This window comes from Engraulis encrasicolus, chromosome 6 (genome assembly GCF_034702125.1).
Source record: "Engraulis encrasicolus isolate BLACKSEA-1 chromosome 6, IST_EnEncr_1.0, whole genome shotgun sequence".
NCBI lineage: Eukaryota > Metazoa > Chordata > Actinopteri > Clupeiformes > Engraulidae > Engraulis > Engraulis encrasicolus.
This window is the reverse complement of record NC_085862.1, coordinates 32,837,646-32,860,209: the sequence shown is the minus strand read 5'-3', so window position 1 is coordinate 32,860,209 and position 22,564 is coordinate 32,837,646. Positions and strand designations below refer to the sequence as shown.

Here is a 22,564-nt window from a genome sequence, read left to right as displayed (position 1 = left end):
ATATACAGTCAGGTGAGATTGTTCAAAACCCTGCATTACCAACACCAAAGAAAATAAAACAAAATAGAAAAAAAGATAAATAAAACTGTGTCAACTGAAAGCTAATGCAATGTTGTCTAATGAAAGAGATGATAAAGTCGGTCCATTGTTTATGGCAGAGGTGGAGTTTTGATATCCTTCGCTATCAGTGAAAATACATAGTTTTCTACATCCTTTGACAACTTCACTGAGGCAAATGGCGGTGCAGGTGATCCAGAATGTTCCCTGTTATGTGGCAAAACGCGGTTCATGCTGGAGCTGGACCGGTGCTGCAGCAGTCCAGCTCTTGTCTTGTGTGGGTCGGCGTCGGCAATGCAGGGTCGAACTCTCCTCTTCGGCAGATGAGGTTACTGGTGTGTCTGAGCTCTAGGTTCCACCACCACTTCATCAGTCCCGTTATTACGTGTTAAAGACGGTGTGGCCACCAAAAATAAAACAAAACAAAACAAAAACAACATAAAAATACACATGTCGACAAATACTGTATATGTACACAACAAAAAAAAGAAAAATAATGAAACTTCATCCACTCATAAGACAGCTCTGCTGTAGCAAGCATGCACGTTTTTCACTTAGGTGACGAGTGCTACACGCCACAGCCAAAAGACAAAAACTCAACATGTACAAATTTTTTACAACATTAGGCATCTGCTAGGCAATCAATACTGTTGGGGATGTGAACAGACTCCAGACTCCGGACTACTTTGGACACCTGATGTGCCACTTTGTTTGGAGAACCATGACCAGTCTAGAAATGGGAGAGTCTCCCTTGCTTGGCTTGCTCACAATTCATCTCTTTGTCACTTTAGTGGCACAACCTTAACACATACAAAACATTATGCATCTGATGGAGGACTTTAAATAGGTCAACATATGTCTGATAACTATGAGCACATGCACAGCTGTAGAATGTCAGATGTAGGATGCTTCATCAATCTATATTATTTTAGACAGGCTTTTTTAGTAGCTTCACCCAAAAACCTGTAAACCTCTAATAAAACACAGTGGTCAACAGTAATTTGCTTTGAGTCAAACAACTATCCATGTGTAAGAACAAAGAGCTTTCATTTGCTTTATGCCACTAGAACTTCGACAGGAGAAGTATGTATCTGATGCAGTACGAGGGTGGCCCTGTGAGGCAAGAGCTTTTCATGAAGGGGAAGCAAGTGCATATTATCAGTGGCCTAGCCTGGTCTATGAACGCTCATGTGCATGTAATGCTCAGGTTTAACTGCTCTTGGTGTGCACAGTAGCCGTCACTCACAACACAAAACAAAATATTTGAAACGCGTCTTCAGGCACCCTTGTGGTCAACTTGTCCAACATCTAACAATCTTGACAACGTACACGCACACTCGAACAAGCACACGCACACGCACACTCGAACAAGCACACGCACACGCGAGCAAACACACGCACACGTGCACTCACAAACACACACACACACACACACCCTCCCCTGCTACCCATTAACCAACATAGACAGTTGCTGGCAGCCAACAGAATTATTGCTGTGTGTATGCCGGTGGCTTGATGGCACGATGAGGTCTGTCTGGAGTCTATTTGCGGTGTGCAGTGATTTTGGGCATGGCTATAGAAACGCATCTATAACATCTCAACAAAACTGAAAACACTTTCTCTCTTTTTTTAAGTTTGTTTGCTATGGTAATGAAATGCTACAGAAGTGGAGAGTTAAAGGTGCGAATTGTACGATTAAGTGAGATTACGCATCGATGGCCACATTTTTGTCCACTTAAAACATTAACTAAAATGCCACTCCTCAGACAATTGCAGAATTTACACTCCTACAAGTTAAAATTTCCACATAAATACAGAAAGAAGACTGTAGATTTATCTGATTTAAAAAAAATTATCAGAACAGATTTTCCTTACCCTTCACCCAAAAATTCCACTTGTATTCAGGGAAGCTTTTCAGAAATATAATTTAAGGAAACCATGATTGAGAGGGTAAAAAGCCAAGCACATCCAATTCACAAATATCCCAGACATTTCTTTTCTTTTTTCCCCCCGTTTCAGGCCATGTTACTGGGTCAAAGTGACCTTGTCTTTGTTTATCTAAAAGACTTACAGCGCAGCGGGAGTGGACAGTATTTGCATTTCTCCCAGGGAAGGAGGAAAGGGATTGTGGGTGGGGTGGTGCTGGGGTGGGGGGTAGTAAGAAACTCCCTCTGGCACAGGGCAACAAACAACACCTGTTCTGAAGGGGCCTGTGTGACTTCAAACACACACACTGATTCGCACAGCTTCATCCGTTGATTACCAACGTAACCAGCAGCTGTGGTGAATTTGCTCTCAGATAGACAGGACAATGACATCACACATTCATTCTCTGTTACTTCTGTCAGTCATGCACATGAATGAAGATGAAAAGTGTGTGTGTATCCACACACACCCATTCACAGTATTGCACTCACTCTCACTCTCACCCTTACACATAAACATACACACACCCACACACACATACACACACACACACATCAATGCATGCACAAACACCCTCTCTCTCTCTCTCTCTCTCACACACACACACACACACACACACACACACACACACACACACACACACACACACACACACACACACACACACACACACACACACACACACACACACACACACGCACAAAGGCCCTCTTCCAGGGCTAAAATGGTGCTGTGCAGCCTCTGCCCTCAAGCGAGGCCTTTTTGTTCACATCCCATGGTAGACTCACAGCAATACGACGTGTCACAGTGAGGGGGCGCCACCAGCTACAGCTAGAGCAGGTGGCAGGCCTTGTGTGCTTACCCACAGTGAGAGCTGCAGGTGGGGGGGAACGGTACATAAGAAGCAAGTGGGTGAGATCAACCCCCCTCCCTCCCCCTCCTCCTCCCCCTCCCTCTACCCACCCCATATATCCCTGACTCTGCCAGGAGGGGGCAGCATGCAGTGAGAGTGCCAGTGGACCCCACTCACCACCCCATCCCTCCCCCATCCCTCCCCCGTCAGCTCTGTGCTGGGGAGGGGGGGAGCTTCCATCACCACCCACACCTGAACCCTTCAGTTCGGTTTGTCAGTGAGTTTGTTTTTGATGTTGTGAAAAAAAAATCCAAGCTGTTGTTGTCGATCGTTGTCGCCGGTGTCTTTTTTTTGCCATTCCGTGTTTGTTTTGCTGTGGGGGTCTGTAAGTGGTTGAAGAGCAGGACAAGGCAGGAGGGCTGCCACTATGACATGTCCCTGTCTTTGTACCACTCCACAAACTCGTCCAGTAGCACCGGCCCTGTGGGCAAGCAAGACGAGAGGTCAGTCTCTTCAGTACAAGAAGTACAAGAGGGGAAAAAAAAGTTAAACTGCCTCTGACTTGGTCAAAGCAGCCCATTGTATTTTACTTCTTTTAGTGTAAGTCTTGAAGTGTAACATGCTGCTTTAACAATCTGATAAAGTTTGAATATAAAGGAACAGTTTCACTGTACCCTACCCTACTTATCTATCTGTGTTTTGTATGTGGCTGTACACATGTTTGGTGTGCACGAGTGAGTGCGTTGCAATATGCGACCTTGCCTCCTCCACTTGCGCTTGTCTCCTCATCCCGCCTCCTGGCCCCTCCTCCGTGGAGAAAACGATGAAGTTTCCCAGCTGTCAGCCTAGCCACAACAATTTTTGAGGGACTGTTTTTCATTCACCATCCCAATTGCAAATGAGAAAAATACTCTACAATTGAGCTTTTGCAAGATATTGAAATATAATGCTGTTGTCAGTGATGTCATCATGACATATTACTTCCTGGTACGAGGAGAGAAGCAAGTTGAGGAGGCAAGTGGAGGAGGCAAGGTCGCATATTGCAACGCATTCAGTGTGTCTGTGTGTGTATGCCCAAATGTCACTTACATGCACCGTCTTCATCATAGTTGCTAAGATCCAGATTGATCGTCCGGCTGAACTCCAAGACATTACACCACTGGTCTTTATTTATAACTTTGTACTTGGATTGCTAGGTAGCAAACACAAAACACAGGAAACAAGAATGCTATTGAAACACTTTCATATTTGACCCCGAACGAACCAACACTGACAATATTTTTCCTGTTTAGAGGAATATTCAGTGCCATTTTAAGGTTGTTACAAATGCGTACCTCTAAGAACTGGTTGAACACAGGAAACAGTGGCCATGTCTTTCCCAACAGAAGTCCCAGCATGCACTTGGCTGTGTTCAGATCTAAACTCCTCTGGTCCTTCTCCTGCAAACACCAACCGCAACAGCACTTGCAGCTTATAACACTGTAATAAATATATATGGAATTTCATATATTGTTAACATAATTGTACTATTCCATTATACCATTCCATTATATTCATTTGTGCTCTTATCTGACCTATTGACAGAACGGATCAAATACTTGTGGTGGCAAGACGGACTCACTTCCCAGATGTCACAGATACACATCAGACCAATTTGTTTGTGGCAATCATCCAAACGCTACATTCAAGTTAAAGACTAAGAGTTGTTGTTGCCCATTCACATGTTATCTTTTTCATGAGTATATTTTCGACCACCATCAATTTCTAACTATTCATTATGACTGACTATATAAATAAAAAGGATCTTCACTGTGTCCACCATTTTGAATTTCCAGTAATACATAGACATATATTCCTGTTTAGAGGAATATTCAGTGCCATTTTTAAGTTGTTACAAACTAAACATATTTAGCAGCAAAACATACTGTTCTTTGGTCAGACCAGCAAATATTAGTTTAGTGCTGTACTTAGCAAATGAAAAGTTCAAATGTGAGAACGGGCAGTATAGTTGCATTGCAGCAACTTGCAAAGAGCAACATAGTTGCAATGCCTCTGGCCACCAGTGGCGTGCACAGACATTTTGAGGGGCAGGTGCTGGAGGGGGTAGTTGGGGGCATGTGTAACTTCTGGCTGCCTTACAGTTATATCGGGGAAATATTGTCACATGCTTTTGATCGTGAACCATTTCTAGATTATCATGTCAACATACAGTAGACCACAGTACATTGTGACAGAAAAGGGTTTTTTAAAGAACGTTCAAAAAGGGATTCTTTTTGTCCAGTAGGGCAAAGAGGCGGGTGCTTTAGCACCACTTCTGCCCTACCTGTGCACACCTATGCTGGCCACCATCCTGTCTACCTTTAACCCATATTATTATTTCTTCCAGCGAGAGGGAGCTAGCCACTACCATGCCTACAGCTCTTCTGACAGTCTGCAAATTAGACTGAATTGAAGGAAACAACAAGACTGTAGGAGTGAAGACTGCAATTTCTGGGTCCTTGAAAGGAAACATGCGGTGAGGGAGCCTATAATAATGTCAGGTGGCCTGCGGAGGCCAAGAATGCTGTAAGTTCACTGCTGAATGCTGTAAGAGAACTGGTGAATGCTTGCTTAATTACAGTGTCAGCGAGCGCGGACTTGACCCATGTGACTTGACAGTGGACAGGGTGAGAGCACTCAGCTTGAATCTATTTTAGCTTAAAACATTGACTGACTGATTCCTAATGTCTATATTTATGTAAGGCAATAACACTCTTTATATACACTACCAGTAAAAAGTTCAATGGCGTCCCAATTCTTCCCTTTATTTAATGTAATTCATCTTGTAGTCCTCCATCAAATTGGTTAAACTGAACAGAAGAATGAAATCCATTGACTAAATTTATTACACAGGAATATGTGTTTTAATCCATTTTTCTATAGACTTTCCTTTGATGTATTAGAAACTTCATGGAACGAATGGAAAACAATGTTCCTGCTTGTTCGTATGGCAGGTTTAAGACATTTGTTGTGTTGCCACATTGGCATCAAATTCAAGTCAAACTAGCTGCATGAATTTCTACCCACCAGACTGAACATGTTGGGGCTTGTTATTATGAATTCATCATTGATTGTGTCTCTTGCTGTTGTAGCTGTTAGTAATACCATTATTGCAGTTTCCATTTTTAAAATGTGGCACAGGCAGGCTCACTCACCCGTGCAAAGTCAAAGGCGTATCGGTAGATGAGCTTGAAGTTGGTGGGGTCGTTAAGGACAGACCTCAGGTAGTCGAGGGACCGACGCAGTTTCTCTGTGGAGTCACACCTTAAGGAAGCCACAAAGAACAGCAGGGAGGGAGGAGGGAGAGAGGGAGAGAGAGAGAGAGAGAAACAGAGAAACAGAGAAAGAGACAGAAGGTGTAGAGGAGAGAGAGAGAGAGAGAGAGAGAGAGAGAGAGAGAGAGAGAGAGAAACAGAGAAAGAGACAGAAGGTGTAGAGGAGAGAGAGAGAGAGTGAGGGAAGAACGGGGAAAAAGGGGGGGGGGGATGTAGAGGAGAGAGACGGAGAGAGGGGGAGAGAGAAGGTATGGGTGAAGGAAGGACAGGGAGGAAAGGGAGACAGAGGGAGAGAGAAGTGTTAGAAGAGGGGGACAGGACGAGAAGGCGAGCATGAGAAAGGAAGACAGATGGTAAGATGATACACAAGTGTTTCAGCTCCTGTTAAGCCTGAGAAATCTCGCATAAGCACAGCTACATAACAGAGGCCATATTAGAACACTGTTCAGGTTACTTCTCTCACACAATCTGTATATAAAGACTTTCTATATTATTTACTTTATATATGTATCCTATATGTTGCTATTGGGGCCTTGGTATTGACATGCAATTAGCACTTCTACACACACGCACACACGCTCACACGCTCACACGCTCACACGCACACACACACACACACACACACACACACACACACACACACACACACACACACACACACACACACACACACACACACACACACACACACACACACACACACACACACACACACACACACACACACACACACACACACACACACACACACACACACACACACACAGATGGACGGACACCTTTCCTCTGCACTTACTGCAAGGAGCCCATGCCCTTGAGCCACTCCTGTAAGGTGAAGTAGCCCATGCTCTGGGCGTCCAGCTTCCAGGCCAGGACCAGCATCACCACCTGGGCACAGGGCACACAAACACACCAGGGCACGCATGAGACACCCAGATCCACTAACTGAACATGTGTATGTACACCAGAAATGATCAAAAAGACCACTGTCACAGGAGTCATTATTGCTCTATGGAGGGCCAGTGAACTCAGTGACCAAAGCAAATTCAACAGGGGCAAAGTAACATGGGAGAGAATTTCAGAAGTTAAAAGTCAGTTAATAGTATGTAATGAGCTATCACACAGTTTGGCAAACCCGATTGGAATTCTAATGTCCCAGGATGATTAGTCCAGAACAAATACAGTGAATTCAAGGTGAAACGTGTTGAAACGATGGCCTAGGCTACTTGGTCACTTTAGTCGTTTCTGGTGTGCACAAACAATAAGCCAACCACACCAAGACACCACAAAAAGACTACTATACTTTACAGAATGAAAGGATCAGCAAAGGGGTATGGGTGCATCCAAAGTTCAATGCAAATACTGTATATCCAAGCCTACAATGCTGAATGACATGAAAGTGAAAAGATATGGATGGGGGCAACAGTCACTCAATTCAAAGATGTCAAGCAGTCACAAACACCCCCGCAACACACTAAGAGCTTGCTGTCACTGCTGCATCCCTGAGATAATGATATACATGATGAGGCACTTAAAAAAACACTGAATATACAGTATGTGACCCAGAAAGTCAACTGAACCAGCAGCACTTTACTTCCATGGGTGTGAGGATCACATGGTGATTAAATGAATTACTGACCCAATAAACTTGCGCTGCTCAGAACACTCGACTGTTCCCATAATGATGTGACTCATCAAGTTTGCCTGTAATAATGTTTGGCCATTATGTTGTTCGAGGATGCCTGTTCAGTGCAAGGATCTCCTTGGAGTGTCCTTAATGAACCTGCCTTGAGGCGCAATTAATCCCCAGGACACAAGCCACAGAAGTAGGAGTTGTAATGTCATAATTCACATAATCAGAGTAGGCAATGTCTGTGCCAAATGTCTCCTTTATGTGAGAAGCTGTGCAATGCTGTAGACTGAAATGTTTTGCGTGAATGTTGGTCAGTGTTGTTGTGCTGTATCTACTGTTGAAGTGCAGTGTATGTATGTATGGCATGGCATGTCCTCACGTTTTCTGGCTCCACTCCGATGTCTTCACAGAACTTCTCCATCCCCTCCGGTCCTACTACATCATCACATCCTGTAAAGTACATACACATATGTAAATATTCATTTTCTGGTGTGAATACATTCACAGTTTCCTGCTTAACACTAATACAAAATGTGACATACTTAAGGAGACAGCCACGTAGCAAGCTTAAGCTCAGACTTAGACCCTCTTTGCACCAACTAAATGCATGCAATGCAAGACATTTTTGTTTCAAAAAACTAATATAGATACAATATGTGCAGATAAAACCTGCGGCCGGCTGTATGTGAGTGATTTTTTTTCACCTTGCTGCTAGCACAAAAGGGAGAGGGAAAATTTATGTTGCCTCTGCTCCAGTTTGCTGCGTTGCAATGTGACATAATTATCAAATGGTTTAAAATATGCATTAGTTAGCAACTGTAGCCAAGAAGTTATCAGACATTTCGTCAATGTGATGTAAATTGCCAAGGTGACAGCCTGCAACTTGTGAACCACGTTCTAGTTGGCACAATATGTTGGTTATTTATTTTGATAAAGCCCATCACAAAATGATAATCATAGAAATATCAGGGCAAGCTTTTGTCGAGTATGTGTGTGCATGCAAATCGCTTTCAAGACGCTGATACAATGATGTGAATCAATATAAATGCCGCCTTAGAGAATTCTCTGGGACCAAATACAATCTAGATCAGGGGTGGGGAAACTATGTCTCGAGGGCCATTTGCGGCACTTGAGGCCGTTTTATCCGGCCCCCGATGTCATTTCATGTTATGCAGCTTCACATGAAATGTGATATATTTTGTAATGAAATCTTAGAAAATACATTTCCAATACAATTAAGTTATATTCAGGGGACCTAGAGGAGGTGGGGTCTGTTTTAAAGGTGGCTGCCTTCAATATAGGCTTAAAGTGCAGTGGGAAATTCTGCTTTGTGTTCATAGTACGGCCCTCGGAGGACTTTTTCCACCCTCGGATGAATATTAAGTGGCCCCTCGGATGAAAAGGGTTCCCCACCCCTGATCTAGAAGATAAATCAACTCCCTGCGGTTGAATTAACACTGTATTTTTTTCTACTGTGTTGAAGGCTTTCAAGGCTTTTTAATTGTGGCCCTGCCGTGGCCTAACAGTAGGGCACTGGGTTACTACGCCGGCGACCTGGGTTCGATTCTGGCCCGGGTCATTTGCTGATCCTTCCCTATCTCTCTCTCCCCACTCATTTCCTGTCTCTCCTCCACTGTCCTGTCAAAAATAAAGGCAAAAGATCCCTAAAAAGTATTTCAAAAAAGACTTTTTAATTGTCATTGTAGAGTTCCCTGTAGAGAGAAACTTAGCAGGAAAGGCCTGTACGTGGATGCTATCCTGCTCCTACCATGCAGGTGTGCCTCACCTGCGTACTCGTAGAACCACTCCAGACACCGCTTACTGGAGAAAGCCTCCTCCTCCTGGATACGCGACGACTCGTGTTTCCTGAAAACACTGTGTGACATGCACACAAGGTGGTGAAGAGGGTCAATGTCAAACACTTATAAGTCACAGATCCCACCCACCCCACACTCTCTAACACCCACACCCACACCCACACTGCCATGACTACTGTATGAACCAGCCCCAACAGAAACCAAAGCTCTGAGACAAAGTCCATGTCAGCACTGTATACAGTAAAAATGCAGAATTAATTCAACACTAAGATATTAATCTGGGACCAAGTACAATCTAGAACATTTTGTATTGACTCTCTAAGACCTGAATTAACACCGTATTTTTTAAACGGCATGGACACTACTGCTTACAGCTGTGATGCATGAATGGAGCCCATTGGATAAGACAAGACAAGACGAGGCTGAATCTCCCAAACACTTCTGTCCGTGTCATGCAGCAGCAGCAGCCGCACAACTGTCTACCTGCCTCTTGCAGTAAGCAGATAGCAGCAACAAATCAATCAGCACAACTCAATAAAGCTCCCTGCATGAACTGGATGACCTGTGTAGTGGTGCCCACCTCAGGCACGGCAGGACAGGACAGGACAGGAAAGAGACAGGCTGACAGCTGTACTGTACAGCTTACAGTAAAAGACACAACACGTCGCTCACACAGGCCTTCACTCACTAACACACACCTAAAACCTGGTTGTGTAAATTGCGGATTAACCCCTAGAGAAGAACTGATGGATTAAGTGGATTACCGGAGAGCGGGTGCGATATGGAGCTCGCTGTACTAGGTGATGAAGCACGGGTAGGGCAGACTGAGATCGAAATGAGCTGCTTGATCGAAATGAGCTACCAGTAACCTGCGCTGTAAAACCAGTTAAACGTAAAAAAGTAAGTTGCCTTGTTACCTTAGGTTTGTAAGTGAACTCAACTCAAGACTTGCCTCAACTTGAGGCTCTCTCAAGTTGAGTTAACTTACGAACATAAGGCAGCAGGGCAACTTACTTTTTTTACGTGTAACTGGCTGCAATTTTTTACAATGTGTTACCATACCCCTACCCCAAAACCCCTGATCTAACCCAGGAGCGGTTTGTAGTTCAGTTCAACGGGAAGGTCATATTGTCGGGACAGTAGGTAGTACACAGGGAAAAAATGTTTTAATTCAACACTTACAAATACAATCTAGAAGATGTTAAATCATCATGTTGAACTAACACTGCATTTGTACTGTGTACGAAGGGAGCAGTGTGGGTATTGAAATGGAATGCGGAGGGTTCTGATGGTTCTTTACCTGTCCTGTCGACTCTTTTTGGCTGACAGGTCGTCACCTGTGGTGGGTCTCCTCTTTTTCCTGGGTGGCATGGGTCTGGAGCAGCAGGCTGGAGGAGAGAGAGAGAGAGAGAGAGAGAGAGAGAGAGAGAGAGAGAGAGAGAGAGAGAGAGAGAGAGAGAGAGAGAGAGAGAGAGAGAGAGAGAGAGACAGATACAGAGAGAAGGAGAGAAGGAGAGAAGGAGAGAAGGCAGAAGAACATAGAGAGAGAGCCAAACAAAGATGCACGATGCAACAAAGATTCTGCTCTACATCTCCTCTGTCATCTGAGTCTAATTATCACACCCCATTTGCAACCCATGAGAACATGGGGTAATTGGTGAAATTACCTGTGTTGAGTGCACAATGACAGAGAAATGATGATGAAAGATGATTGAACACAATTTCACTGCCCTGGAATTTATTTCTTTCCTTCATGTAGGTTAGCTGTCCGTGACCAACCTAGCACGTCACCGCCAGTGATAGCCTACCTGCCGAGCTAAGGCAACACAGTACGGGTAACTGTCTACGGGAGAAATGGAGACAGCCCGACCTCAACTTGAAAAGTGACGGCATACAAGATCCCTTGCTCGCAGCCTTAAGATTTGATAACGGCTTTCAGATAAGGTGAACTACACAGTCTTCCTGCGGTAGTAGGACTAGGTTTTTAAAACACATGGCTATTTTCACAATAATAAGGGCTTTCGCATGTTTTTAGAGCAGAGCATCCCCCCTGGCAAAGAAACATGATACAATATATATCTAGAAATGTATGCAGCACTTGTATCCTCTGATTCTTCAATTGAGTCCCAATCGAGAAGTTAGCAAGCATGTAAAAAATGTTCACTAATAAGATAAATATGTGATGACTGGGCCTCACTATGAATCCTGTGTTTTTAAAGTACAGTATTAACCAGTTAATGTTCACCAGCCGCGGGCGGTATACAGCCTGGCCGGCGGTTACAAATCAATTTTTTCAAAGAGTTTTCTCCACCACCATATCCCCGCGCCCGGGTTGGTGCAACATCCTATCAGCATGCAGTTCTGTACTGCACAGGTGCAGCTTGTTATTGAAGCTGAAGTGTAAAAGTGTACATGCTGCCCAATATTCGCCAAATTTTTGCCGTTTTTCCGTGGAACAAGTCGACTAATTTCTGCATAATGTCACAAAACCCTCAGAAAAGAATATGCAACACGGCTGAGGCGAGCGCTGAACCAACAGTATACAGTGACGGGGACGAAACAGACAATGAATGGGAACCTAACAGAGACAACAGCGCCCTAACAGACACAACGCTTTTGAATTCATCCCTGGACGAAGACGAAGACTCTGCGTAAGTACCATGGACACAGGGTAGGGTAGAGGTAGAGGTGGAGGCAGAGGCAGAGGACGAGGAGTCGGCCGCCCGCCAGGAGGAAGGGGGAGAGACTTGCCGCAAACTGAAGATGGACGTGGATGGCAGGACACAGAGGTACAAGATATAATTCCACAACAACCAGTGTTTAGACCAACTCGTACTCCTGGTCCGCAAGTTATTACTGGGGGAAATTAGTCCATATCGGATCTCTTTCGCCTATTCATCTCCGATGCAGTTTTACAAAAGGTCCTCAGTAACACAAACAAATTTGGGAGACGGAGGCATGCATCTTTGGGAAGAAATGACCATGGCAGACATGTTCAGCTATCTCTGATCATTTACATGGGTCTTGTTCATGCCCCAGCTCTTATGGCTGGGTCAACCACGTCTGGCCGTAAATTCAGACAAATCTCCACCAATATCCATATGTCTGACCCTGATGATGACGAGCTGAATGCAGCTCGAAGAGGCACCCCTGGGTTTGACCGCCTTCAGAAGATTAAAGCCCTGTAGACTGATATCCGGCAAAGCTGCATTTCCAACTTCCAGCCAGGCCAGAACATTGCCATTGACGAACGAATGGTCACCTCCCGTGCCAGGATAGGAATCCGGCAATACTGCAAAGATAAGCCATCGAAATGGGGGTACAAATTGTTTGTGCTAGCAGACTGACAATCTGGGTACACCTGGGACTTCGTTGTTTATAAGGGGAAAAACAAAGCAGGGTCTGGAAAAGGGCTCAGCTTTGACGTAGTGATGGAGTTAGTGTCCTCCCCAGTTTTGGGGACTGGCTACAAGCTATTTGTGGACAATTTTTATACAAGCCCAATGCTGTACCAGCAACTGCTGGATGAGAACAAGATATGGGCATGCGGTACCATTCGCAAACACATGATCGGGTTCCCAAAAGACACTTGCTTCAGATGCCATTAACAATTGCCACCTAAGGGGTACGATATGTTGGATACGGGAGGGAAGTCTGCTGTTCGTACAAAGGAAAGACAGTCGTCTAGTTCGGATGTGTTCCAGCATTCATCAAGCCCACAGCGAAGGCAGCACGATACAGCGCAGGGTGAAGACAGATGGCATATGGAATGTGGAACAATTGCCGGTACCTCCTGCAGTACAAGACTACAATAATAATAAAAATGCCGTTGACTGGTCTGACAGTTTGATCGGTTACTACCAAGTTCTTCACAAGACGAGGAGGTGGTACAGATCTTTCTTTTACCATTTTATTGACATTGCCATAGTGAACGCATTCATCCTCCACAAATACATGATGGAAAGCAGGGGTGGAAAACCCTTATGTCAGAAAGCCTTCCGTGAGAAGCTAATTCTGGAGCTCCGGCGCGCTGGACATGGTGAAATTGTCCCCTCTCCTCCGCAAGCGCCACCACCACCAGCGCCACCACCTGATGCCTTGCATATGCCCACACACTTCGGGGAAGATGGCACAGAAGGACGGCGACAGTGTGTGAATTGTAGACAGAAGACACCACGTCTATGCACCACATGCGACGTTGCCCTGTGCATGGTACCCACGAGGAACTGCTACAAGTCCTGGCATATAAAAGGCCAGGCAAACGGGGAAGAAGGTGAGTACATTGACCTCCATGAGGGGGGCGGGGGGTGTAGTCTCCGGGCTGTAGTCATTTCTGATCGAAAAAAATAAAAATAAATAATAATTCCCACATGTGTCCACAGGGTGCCCCAGAGAAAAGCACATTGCCTGGGCTTGAAGAGCCACAACACCTCGCACAATAAGCACAATAGCTCCAGCTCTGATGACCGCCACAGCCAGGACCGGGTATTCGAGGACCGTCAGCCCGAAAATGTGTGCTATAGATCGGCCTTGTGATGTGACTGGTCTTGGTAGGATGCAAGACATCCACATTTTTGCTGTTTTTACGTGTTTTCAGTGGATCCTTTGTCCTGGACCTTTAATAAGACTTGAGGCAAGGTTTTTTTTTCCTGTTTCATCGAGAAAACTGTTTCATCTTCATTCAGAGTGACATTTATTTGGATTAACATTCATTTTCTTCTTTTTTTCAAGAAATGTTGTGTTTTACTCCAAGTAGATTTGCACCAAAACATAAGAGTGCTCTTTTGACTATATAGTGACAAACTCCAGAGTCGTAGCTTTCAAACAAGAGCATGGGTGTTAGTGTAGCACCAGGGATATGACTGCAACCCCTGGCGTAAAAGAAGCCAAAAATGTATAAAATGTGTGTGACAGTTAAGTGGTTAAGCCTACACTACTAGCATCTAATTATATGTCAGGATGATGGGTATATTTGGGAAAGATGGATGAACAGATCTAAATATTCTCTAGATCGTCTCCCCCTAACAAAAATATAAGCTAAGTTGCTAAATGTTGCTAATGCTGCCTTAGATGTTAACTATATTTCTGCTAAGCCCTTTTGCTAGGCAAAACCTTTTCTCAATTAAGGCCCTTGTGCCCTACCCTGTGCCCTTGATGGGCAAAATGGATTCATTTGTTACAATCCACTGCTACATATTCCAAATGACATTGTTTACCTGTCCAATTCAGCCAGTCGATTAGCTGTTGGAATGACCACCTGGTTGAATTGGACAGGTAAAACAATAGGGCTGTCAACAATTATCGATTGGACGATCCGCATCGATGCGGGGCATGGACGATCCAGAATCGATCCGGCAAGTTCCAGAATCGATCCGGCAATTTTTTTAAGTTTCAATTACTTCCATGGATATTTCGGGAGCAAATGAATGTTAAATTAAATAAAAGCACTTCAAAACATTGCAAGATTGATACAAACTGAGACAGATTGATACAGAAAACAGCCAATAAATTGCTGCTCAGTATCTGACTACTTGTATTGCCTCATCATGACTGATCAAGCATTTGCTTTGCTTTCAGTAGAAATGTAATGCACTGCAATGCATTGTACAATTGAATTGGATCGGATCACATAGAATCAAATCGAATCGAATCGGATCGCTACCTCCCGAATCGTGATCGAATCGGATCGTGAGGGCAGTGCCGATCCTCACCACTATAAAACAAGGTCATTTGGAATATGTAGCAGTGGATTGTAACTAATGAATCCATTTTGCCCATCACTGGCCTTTGTGCCCTGTGCCCTGCCTGGTGCCCTGTTGCTTGTGCCCTGTGGCCTGTTGCTTGTGCCCTGCTCTGTGCCCCTTGTGCCCTGTACCCTGCCCTGTGCCCTGCCCTGCCCGGTCCTGGGTGCTCCATACCTGTGCTATGAGAGTCCGGCCCAACGTCCTCCGTTAGGTTCTGCGGAAAAAGGTAAGCACTTTGTCATAAAACATGCATAAATACACCCTCACAAACGCATATGCATGCGAAATGCACATGTGAAAAAAAGGACACACACACACTCCTCTTAATGATTTACAAGCTGTCAGACAAATTAAGACATTGGTCCATTGTTGGGATAGGATTGTGTGAAAAATGTGTGGGATTTGTCTGTGACTGCATGAGATTGTGTGTTTGTGAAAACAGAGACGGAGGGAGTGACCATAGGGAGGGAGAGTTTCGATGTTTGTCTCTTTGACGCATGAGTGTTTGATAAAATGCTGGCTCTCCCATTTCTGCAGACAGTCACATTGTACAGCAGTGAGATGCAACGAGAGCACACACAGTAAAGATGCAGTGTGAAGGCAGCACTTAGAAAGTACCCTGGAACCAAATACACTGCAGAGGGTGTTAACACGACTCATCTTTTTATTTAAAAAAAAAAGATATTTTAGATATATTAGATACAGCATATACATATGCTTGTATATGAATTGCCCATCAGTACCTGCCTGTGCTTTAGTAGCATTGCAGTATCACAATAGGATGACACGTACACAAACGCACAGACACAGACACAGACACACACAAGCACACACACACACGCTCTCACACACATGCGCGCACACACACACTTTCTCCCGCTGGTCACTGCCCTTCTTGGTCTCTGGACAGAGGCAGTGTGGGGGCCCTGCCTTGTTGGGCCTAGTCTGGTCTGTCAAATAACTTCTGACTTCCTATGACTGTTAAGGGATGTGTTAAGACACACTACAGCCTCCGTTGTATTGGCAATCAAGTTATAGTGTATTACTAAGGACTCTGTGTAATGCTGTAATTCTGTAGTACAACGATATTAGCATTTTTTGTGTAAATAGTAAAGCATTACACTGGAGGAACGGTGCACATTACAAGCCTACATGATATCTCGCACAGTCAAGTGTGCTTGCTCACACTAATCCTCATTGGTCCATACTCACTGGCACACTGACCCCTTCAGAGTATGACAATAATCTACACCTCTTTCTACATTCTACAATGCTAAGGCATGGCCCCTGTTATACATTTGTTGTTACCAGAATGGAAATGACCAAGTCGTAATATATTCCTAAAGGCTCTATGTAATGTCATAGTAGTGTAGCACTACTATCGCTGGAGAGTGTTTTCAATCACCATTGCAGCGTTCCACTGGCAGAGCGGTGCAAGTTATTTATTTGCATGTCGTCTCAAAAACAAACAAAAAACAAATGTCAAAGAACTTACCAGCCTGTGCAGGGTGTGATAAATCTTATGAATGCTAGCCAGTGTCGACAAGTGAGAGTTCAGTTGAAAATCTGAAATGGAGAGTGGGGATATTTTCATTAATAAAAATGTCTCTTTTATCTTTAGTTTCTTTAAGTTTAATATAAGAGGATGATGGGGCTTTGCATGTCACTGTGTGGTTCAGGGGGCAGAGTGTTGATAGTCATAGGCCATGACGTCATGGCCAACAGCAAGAACAATATGCCCGTATTGTTTTGTGTATTTACTGCCCAATAGGTTTGTCCTGCACTACACTGTCTTTGCGGCTGGGGTGAAAAACGTGAAAATCAAAAATGTGACATCAAAAAATATTGAGTGTCAATAACTGGTATGGTATGGGTGTTACTAGATTTAGACATTTAGATGAGTCATATTTTGCACATAGCCTTGTATACATCCATGAACGCATGCTCACAGTACAGCATCCAAGACATGGTTAGTGCAATGTAAGTAGGTCGCGATAGGCGTTTTCAGGTTATGATAGTAGTTGCATAATATGACATTTCGCCAGAACAAATCAGAAAGGCATATCAAACAGCGGGGAAAATACGCGCAACAAACGCGCGGTAAGACAATAATCACATTATATGAGGCCTGTTGCAACAAATGTATGCCTGACTACAAAAAAAATGTGGGGTCACACGAAAAGAATGAGTAGCCTATTTCTGATGTAGTGCGTGGAAGAGATGTAGCCAATACGGGGCCTGCGTAAAAGCAAATCCGGAGCGCAGCCATAGAATAACTAAATACGCATGTCGTGCGTAACTATACATTCTCACTTCCAATCGTCTAATAGTGGTAACTACAGCGTTACTACAGTGTTTCCTTTGGTAAAAAACGCGATGTCAGTCGTTCATTGCTACCCAATTGAGGGTTGCCTGCCTTACAAGCTGACACAGCCGAGGAAGCCTCTGGATTGGGATCCGCTGACAGGCCGTGCCTGATAGACAGAACTAGCCACATACCTAACATAACAGTATCCACGCACAACTTGCGACGAGTTTACAAAGTATCTTTAGGATGGGCGGAGACCTGGGGATTGTAGTCCAGGCGGACCTTCATAACTTCTACAAATTGACGGTCTGTGTCGGTGGAATGAACCACACTTCCCAGAGTTCCAAAACCACTAATTTCATTCAGCACCCTTCTCCTTGCGCTACAACACCAACTGATGAATGCAATCGAAATTGTTGCAGAAAAAAAAACATTATGTGTGGAATAATTTGCAGGAAACCAATGTCGAAGATGCACGCGCAGCTTCAGTGCTTTTATGCGTAACGTTTGCATACATGGGACATGTTTTAGACAACTGCGTCACAATTTTCAGTCCCTGTAATTTTCCGCAGTTTCCTCGAAAACTGACCCATTTAGCTTACACAGAAAGATTCATGCCTCGACATTGCTTGAATGTGTAGTCGACCTGTATTAGATTGAGTGACAATCTCGACAGATATGACCATGGCACACAGAAAGCCACATTGCAGGTGCAAATCATGACATGTAGTATGTTGCACAGCGCTCAAATAAACGTTTGGCGGTTCCATAAAACATGAACACTGTGAAATGTTGCAGTGCAGGCATGAAACCAACGCTTTTCGACTATTACATTGTTACGACTTGTTCATAGCAGAAGGTATACAAAGAGAATGGCCTATCTACCATACTGTCTACTAATTTTCTATGATCTCTTCGCTGACGACTACTTCATAACCACAAAAGGCGTAAAATCGCAAACTTAAAAGCGAGCCGACTGGGTGCGCATTGAAGGCCTGGCGTCAGCTGAGTTTGCAGTTCAGTCAGTGCATCGCTATCCACAAAAGATGACATCAAAAAAGGTTCTATTGTACTTACTTGCCGCATCTGAGTGCATTTTTATGAAACACTCAACTGTATCGTTGTGAGTCTGCAGACCGGGCAGGGGGAGGGACATGCCAGTTTAGTCCATACCCAGAAATGATTTAGGTGGACAAAAACATTCAGGGCCGCGCCTCTTAACGCGTCTAATTGGCCCAGTGAAGTGTATTTTACTTACTTTGTAGACAAAGGTGCTAAACCCTCCTCAATGTCCATCTAATTGGTTAAGAGAACAATAAATGGTGGTCATTTGACAGTGTTCATTGGCTGAACAACTTGTCTGCGCATATCAATCAGAGGATATTCCTCGTGCAAACATGAAGGCCTGCCCACGATGATGCATAATTGGTGGGCTAGAACTTCCGACACCGCCCTTCGCAGCTTCACAATTGGCTACAACTGCAGTCAGTTGGAGAAGGTACGGGGCATCATCAGATTTGATTGGCTACGAGGATTCGTTTTGTTTACTGTAGGGCGTTAACTCTCTCCTGTCTAAACAGGCCCGTGCTCTTTGAACAAAGTTACAATAGTAATGGTAAACGATACATTTGTAATATGAGATGTCCAATTTCAGATCTAGGCCCATTTCCGGTTGTGGGGAATAGAAAAACCTCCTGTTCGTGGTGACATGCATTAATCTTTTGTTTACATAGGTGTACTACATAACAGATTACCCCTATTGTTCTCAGAGTCGAATGCATTTCCCCCGACAACGAATAGGAAGGCATTGACTAGGCAGAAGATCTAGTAGGCTACGCGAGCATGAAGTTAATTGCCACAATAGATAGGCTACAGTTTTGACTGTGGTCTGTGCCACGCTCTGCAGATAGCTCCATTGATCTTACACGGCCTGATTTGTTGTACACATAGGTTATTACATTATTACATTGTCTTGAGGTCTATAGATGAATTGGTTGTTGCAGGTGCATGAATAGCCTCATTATATGCAACCTTATGCTCACTAGGCTATTACAACCTTCCTATCCCTATACATCCCATTAGCCTACATCACCAACATGGTGCAAAATCTTACTGTTAGGTTTCCTAGGCCAGTGGTTTTCAAAGGGGCCGGGAGCCGTTAGGGGATGCTAGGGGGGCCGCGGCCGGTTGGCAGGGAAAATATTGCAAAATAAACTCAACAATTTCATAAATTAAATAACTTTTTAGCTGTAAATAAGCTAAACAATCCCAGTGGAATAATTTTCCTCTTTACAATGATTATAATATGTATTATGCTTTCTGTAGTACTTGAATGGGTTTAGGAATGCACCAACTTCATTGAGTTGTGAAACTGGGTGCACACAAAAAATAGTGTGTCACGGCTCATATCAGGGGGGCCTTGGCTGGAATCTACCAGTATATGGGGGGCGGGCCTCGCCATGGTAAAGTTTGGGAACCCTGACCTAGGCTATAGGCCCTAAGTGTGAATCAGGCAACTTGGAAGTCTATATCACCTTCTAATTCAACTCTGGGGCATTCCTTCTTCTAAATGCATATAGGCCTTCGATTTGCCTAAGCTGAAGTCTGAAACAAGGATCCCACCCTATACTATTCTACTTGAATTGTTGAATGCAGATCTTCCCCTTGATGAAAGACAAGATGGGATAACATGGTGACATGAAGGATTTGGGCTGTCGTGTCCCTGTTTAGGCACAAGAGGTCACTAGTGCACCATGCCTGCTTTTCTTGCTCTTCAAAACACTGACCCACTTCAACCCAAAAGGGGCTCCATTATTTATACTGACTAAAAATGATTCTTTCCAGAAAGGCTACCTATCTTTAGGGTTACAGAAAAAAATACAGTAATAAACAAAAACATAACCTTGGTACCCATGCTCAGTAAGGTTTCCAAACTTTAGTCGCATGTGGCAATACATACTTTCACCAGGAACTCTTTTATTTACTCACCCTGATTAAACACAGTAGGCGTATAAAGAGAAAAAGGAATTACACCACTATGTTGTACAGAATGGACAGAAGCCCAAAATGAACCAAAAATCCATCTGTTAGAAAGAAATAAAGAAGGAAAGAAGTAATTAAAGACAGAAAGAAGGAAAGAAAGACGGAAAGAAATTGCATTCTATCTGTGCGATCTGCCTGACTTTGTCCTTAGTGGGCATTGGTAGGGAGGGCAGGATCTCCCTGCATTCACCACCACTGTTGTGTCTACAGCCAGTTCCCCTCCTCTGCTGATGCAAGAGCTCCTCAACCCGACCGTGGGGCTGTTTTCACACGCACACGCACACACACACACACACACACACACACACACACACACACACACACACACACACACACACACACACACACACACACACACACACACACACACACACACACACACACACACACACACACACACACACACACACACCACCCCTATGTCCCACTTCACCCCTATGTGTTTTGTCTTATTTTCTAACACAAGAACAATGTAATTTAGAGTAATAGGGCACTGTAGGCCTTTTTATGTTAACATGCTACTTAATGCTCATTGCTCACATGTACAGCTGTTGTTTGTTTTTACTAAAGGTGTGTTCAATGTCAACACATCATGAATGATTAAGTTATCAGGGAGTGTCATGGAGGTGTTCAGAGGTTAAATGTATAGTCGTCCTTTTTGAAGATGACTTTTTCCCTGTAGGGAGGGCCACTGACAGCTTTGGCCAGGCCCAGGACAAATTCGTCTGAAAGCCCCCCCCAGACCAATACATACAATGTAATGAGGACCCAATTCTGGGCCCCTTCTCTCCCTAGGCCTGGGACAACTGACCCCTTTGCCACATCTGTCTGCACCCCTGCCAGGTGTGACCCGATGAGTGACTTATTAAAGATGAGGAGGGCAGCTAATCAGTTGTCTTCTCACTACATAGTGCACTGTCTAATGGTGATACAGCTGAAAAGGGTTTAGAATGGAATTCATATTGTGGCTTTTTAAAAAGTAAAGGGAAATACGTGTTTGTAGGCTGTGTCAGCTTTTGTGACTAACACACAATTTGGTAATTGATTGATTTGATTTGATTTGATTTGATTTGATTTGATTTATTTCAGATGTTTCAATGGGAATTAAACAACCTCATAGTCAGCAAAAACAAGACAATATAACAAAAAACCCACCCAACACCACCTTATTAAATCACCCCGACATATTCAAATACAATCCATATTACTTATATGCACCGCCATACCTCAAAACTATACTACACATGCATGTCCAGCTCACTAAAAACAATACAAAAAGAAAGAAAGAGAGAAAAACAAATAAACAAACAAAAAGCATCACTGCAGGTTTTCACTGATGTAACGCTTAAATACTGTCTGTTTATACATTCCCTTAAATTGATACATACTTTGGCATTTTTTCAACTCCACTGTCAGATATTACGAAGGTTAACTCTCTCCCTGTTAACTCTAACATTCTGTGTGTATTAAACGTGGTAGTCAGTAATGTATGATACTAAGTGCATGGATGTGGTGTGAGGGGTTGACCAAACATACCTGAGATCTCCAAGCAAACCCAAGCACATGTCGTCATTGACGGACAGCTCAATCTCCCAAGCCGTTCTCCAGCTGGCTCTCCTCCAGCGTTCATCATTGTGAGGGAAACCTCACGATCTTCCATAAAATGCAAAGGCCCATAGTATCCACAAATGCCCACGTGCAGTGAGGGTCCATATATCGGTGAGCTCTGTGAGCAGGGTAGCGCCAACGCTGGCCAAACATGCTACAGCGTGCGAGCGGGTGTCTCGTGCTCACCAGTTCACCAGCCAACCTCTCAGGTGTTCTCCCACTTCCCTTTCAAAATGGCTTCCACTGTTCTTAAAGGCACAGA

The 22,564-nt window shown here is 44.0% G+C and overlaps 1 protein-coding gene across 3 annotated transcripts; it reads right to left on the bottom strand.

Moving 5' to 3' along the window:
- Positions 1–2,962: 2,962 nt before the first annotated feature.
- On the bottom strand, positions 2,963–18,814 carry dcun1d4 (DCN1, defective in cullin neddylation 1, domain containing 4 (S. cerevisiae)). Of its 3 annotated transcripts, none has more exons than XM_063200191.1 (11): positions 18,730–18,814; positions 16,840–16,910; positions 15,519–15,558; positions 10,901–10,988; positions 9,570–9,658; positions 8,163–8,233; positions 6,947–7,038; positions 6,031–6,139; positions 4,171–4,275; positions 3,926–4,028; positions 2,963–3,317 (listed from the first exon to the last, which is right to left on the bottom strand). In XM_063200191.1, exons 1-11 carry the CDS (start codon positions 18,806–18,808, stop codon positions 3,262–3,264), a joined length of 903 nt encoding a protein of 300 aa, XP_063056261.1. In that variant the 5' UTR covers positions 18,809–18,814; the 3' UTR covers positions 2,963–3,261. The 3 variants fall into 3 exon arrangements, with proteins under 3 accessions (XP_063056261.1, XP_063056260.1, XP_063056262.1); XM_063200190.1 differs by lacking the exon at positions 18,730–18,814 and adding an exon at positions 17,766–17,860; XM_063200192.1 differs by lacking the exons at positions 2,963–3,317; positions 18,730–18,814 and adding an exon at positions 17,766–17,863 and having other exon boundaries at positions 3,930–4,028; positions 4,171–4,315.
- Between the last annotated feature and the right edge of the window lie 3,750 nt (positions 18,815–22,564).

Bases quoted from the DNA above. Each gene is read 5' to 3' on its own strand.
- dcun1d4 (XM_063200190.1), bottom strand. From the start codon at position 17,850: ATGTTAGGTATGTGGCTAGTTCTGTCTATCAGGCACGGCCTGTCAGCG. The intron at 7,039-8,162 runs GTGAGGACATGC...CCCTGTGCCCAG, and splicing joins TCGGAGTGGAGCCAGAAAAC to GTGGTGATGCTGGTCCTGGC. The intron at 6,140-6,946 runs GTAAGTGCAGAG...GGCTTCCTTAAG, and splicing joins AAGGGCATGGGCTCCTTGCA to GTGTGACTCCACAGAGAAAC.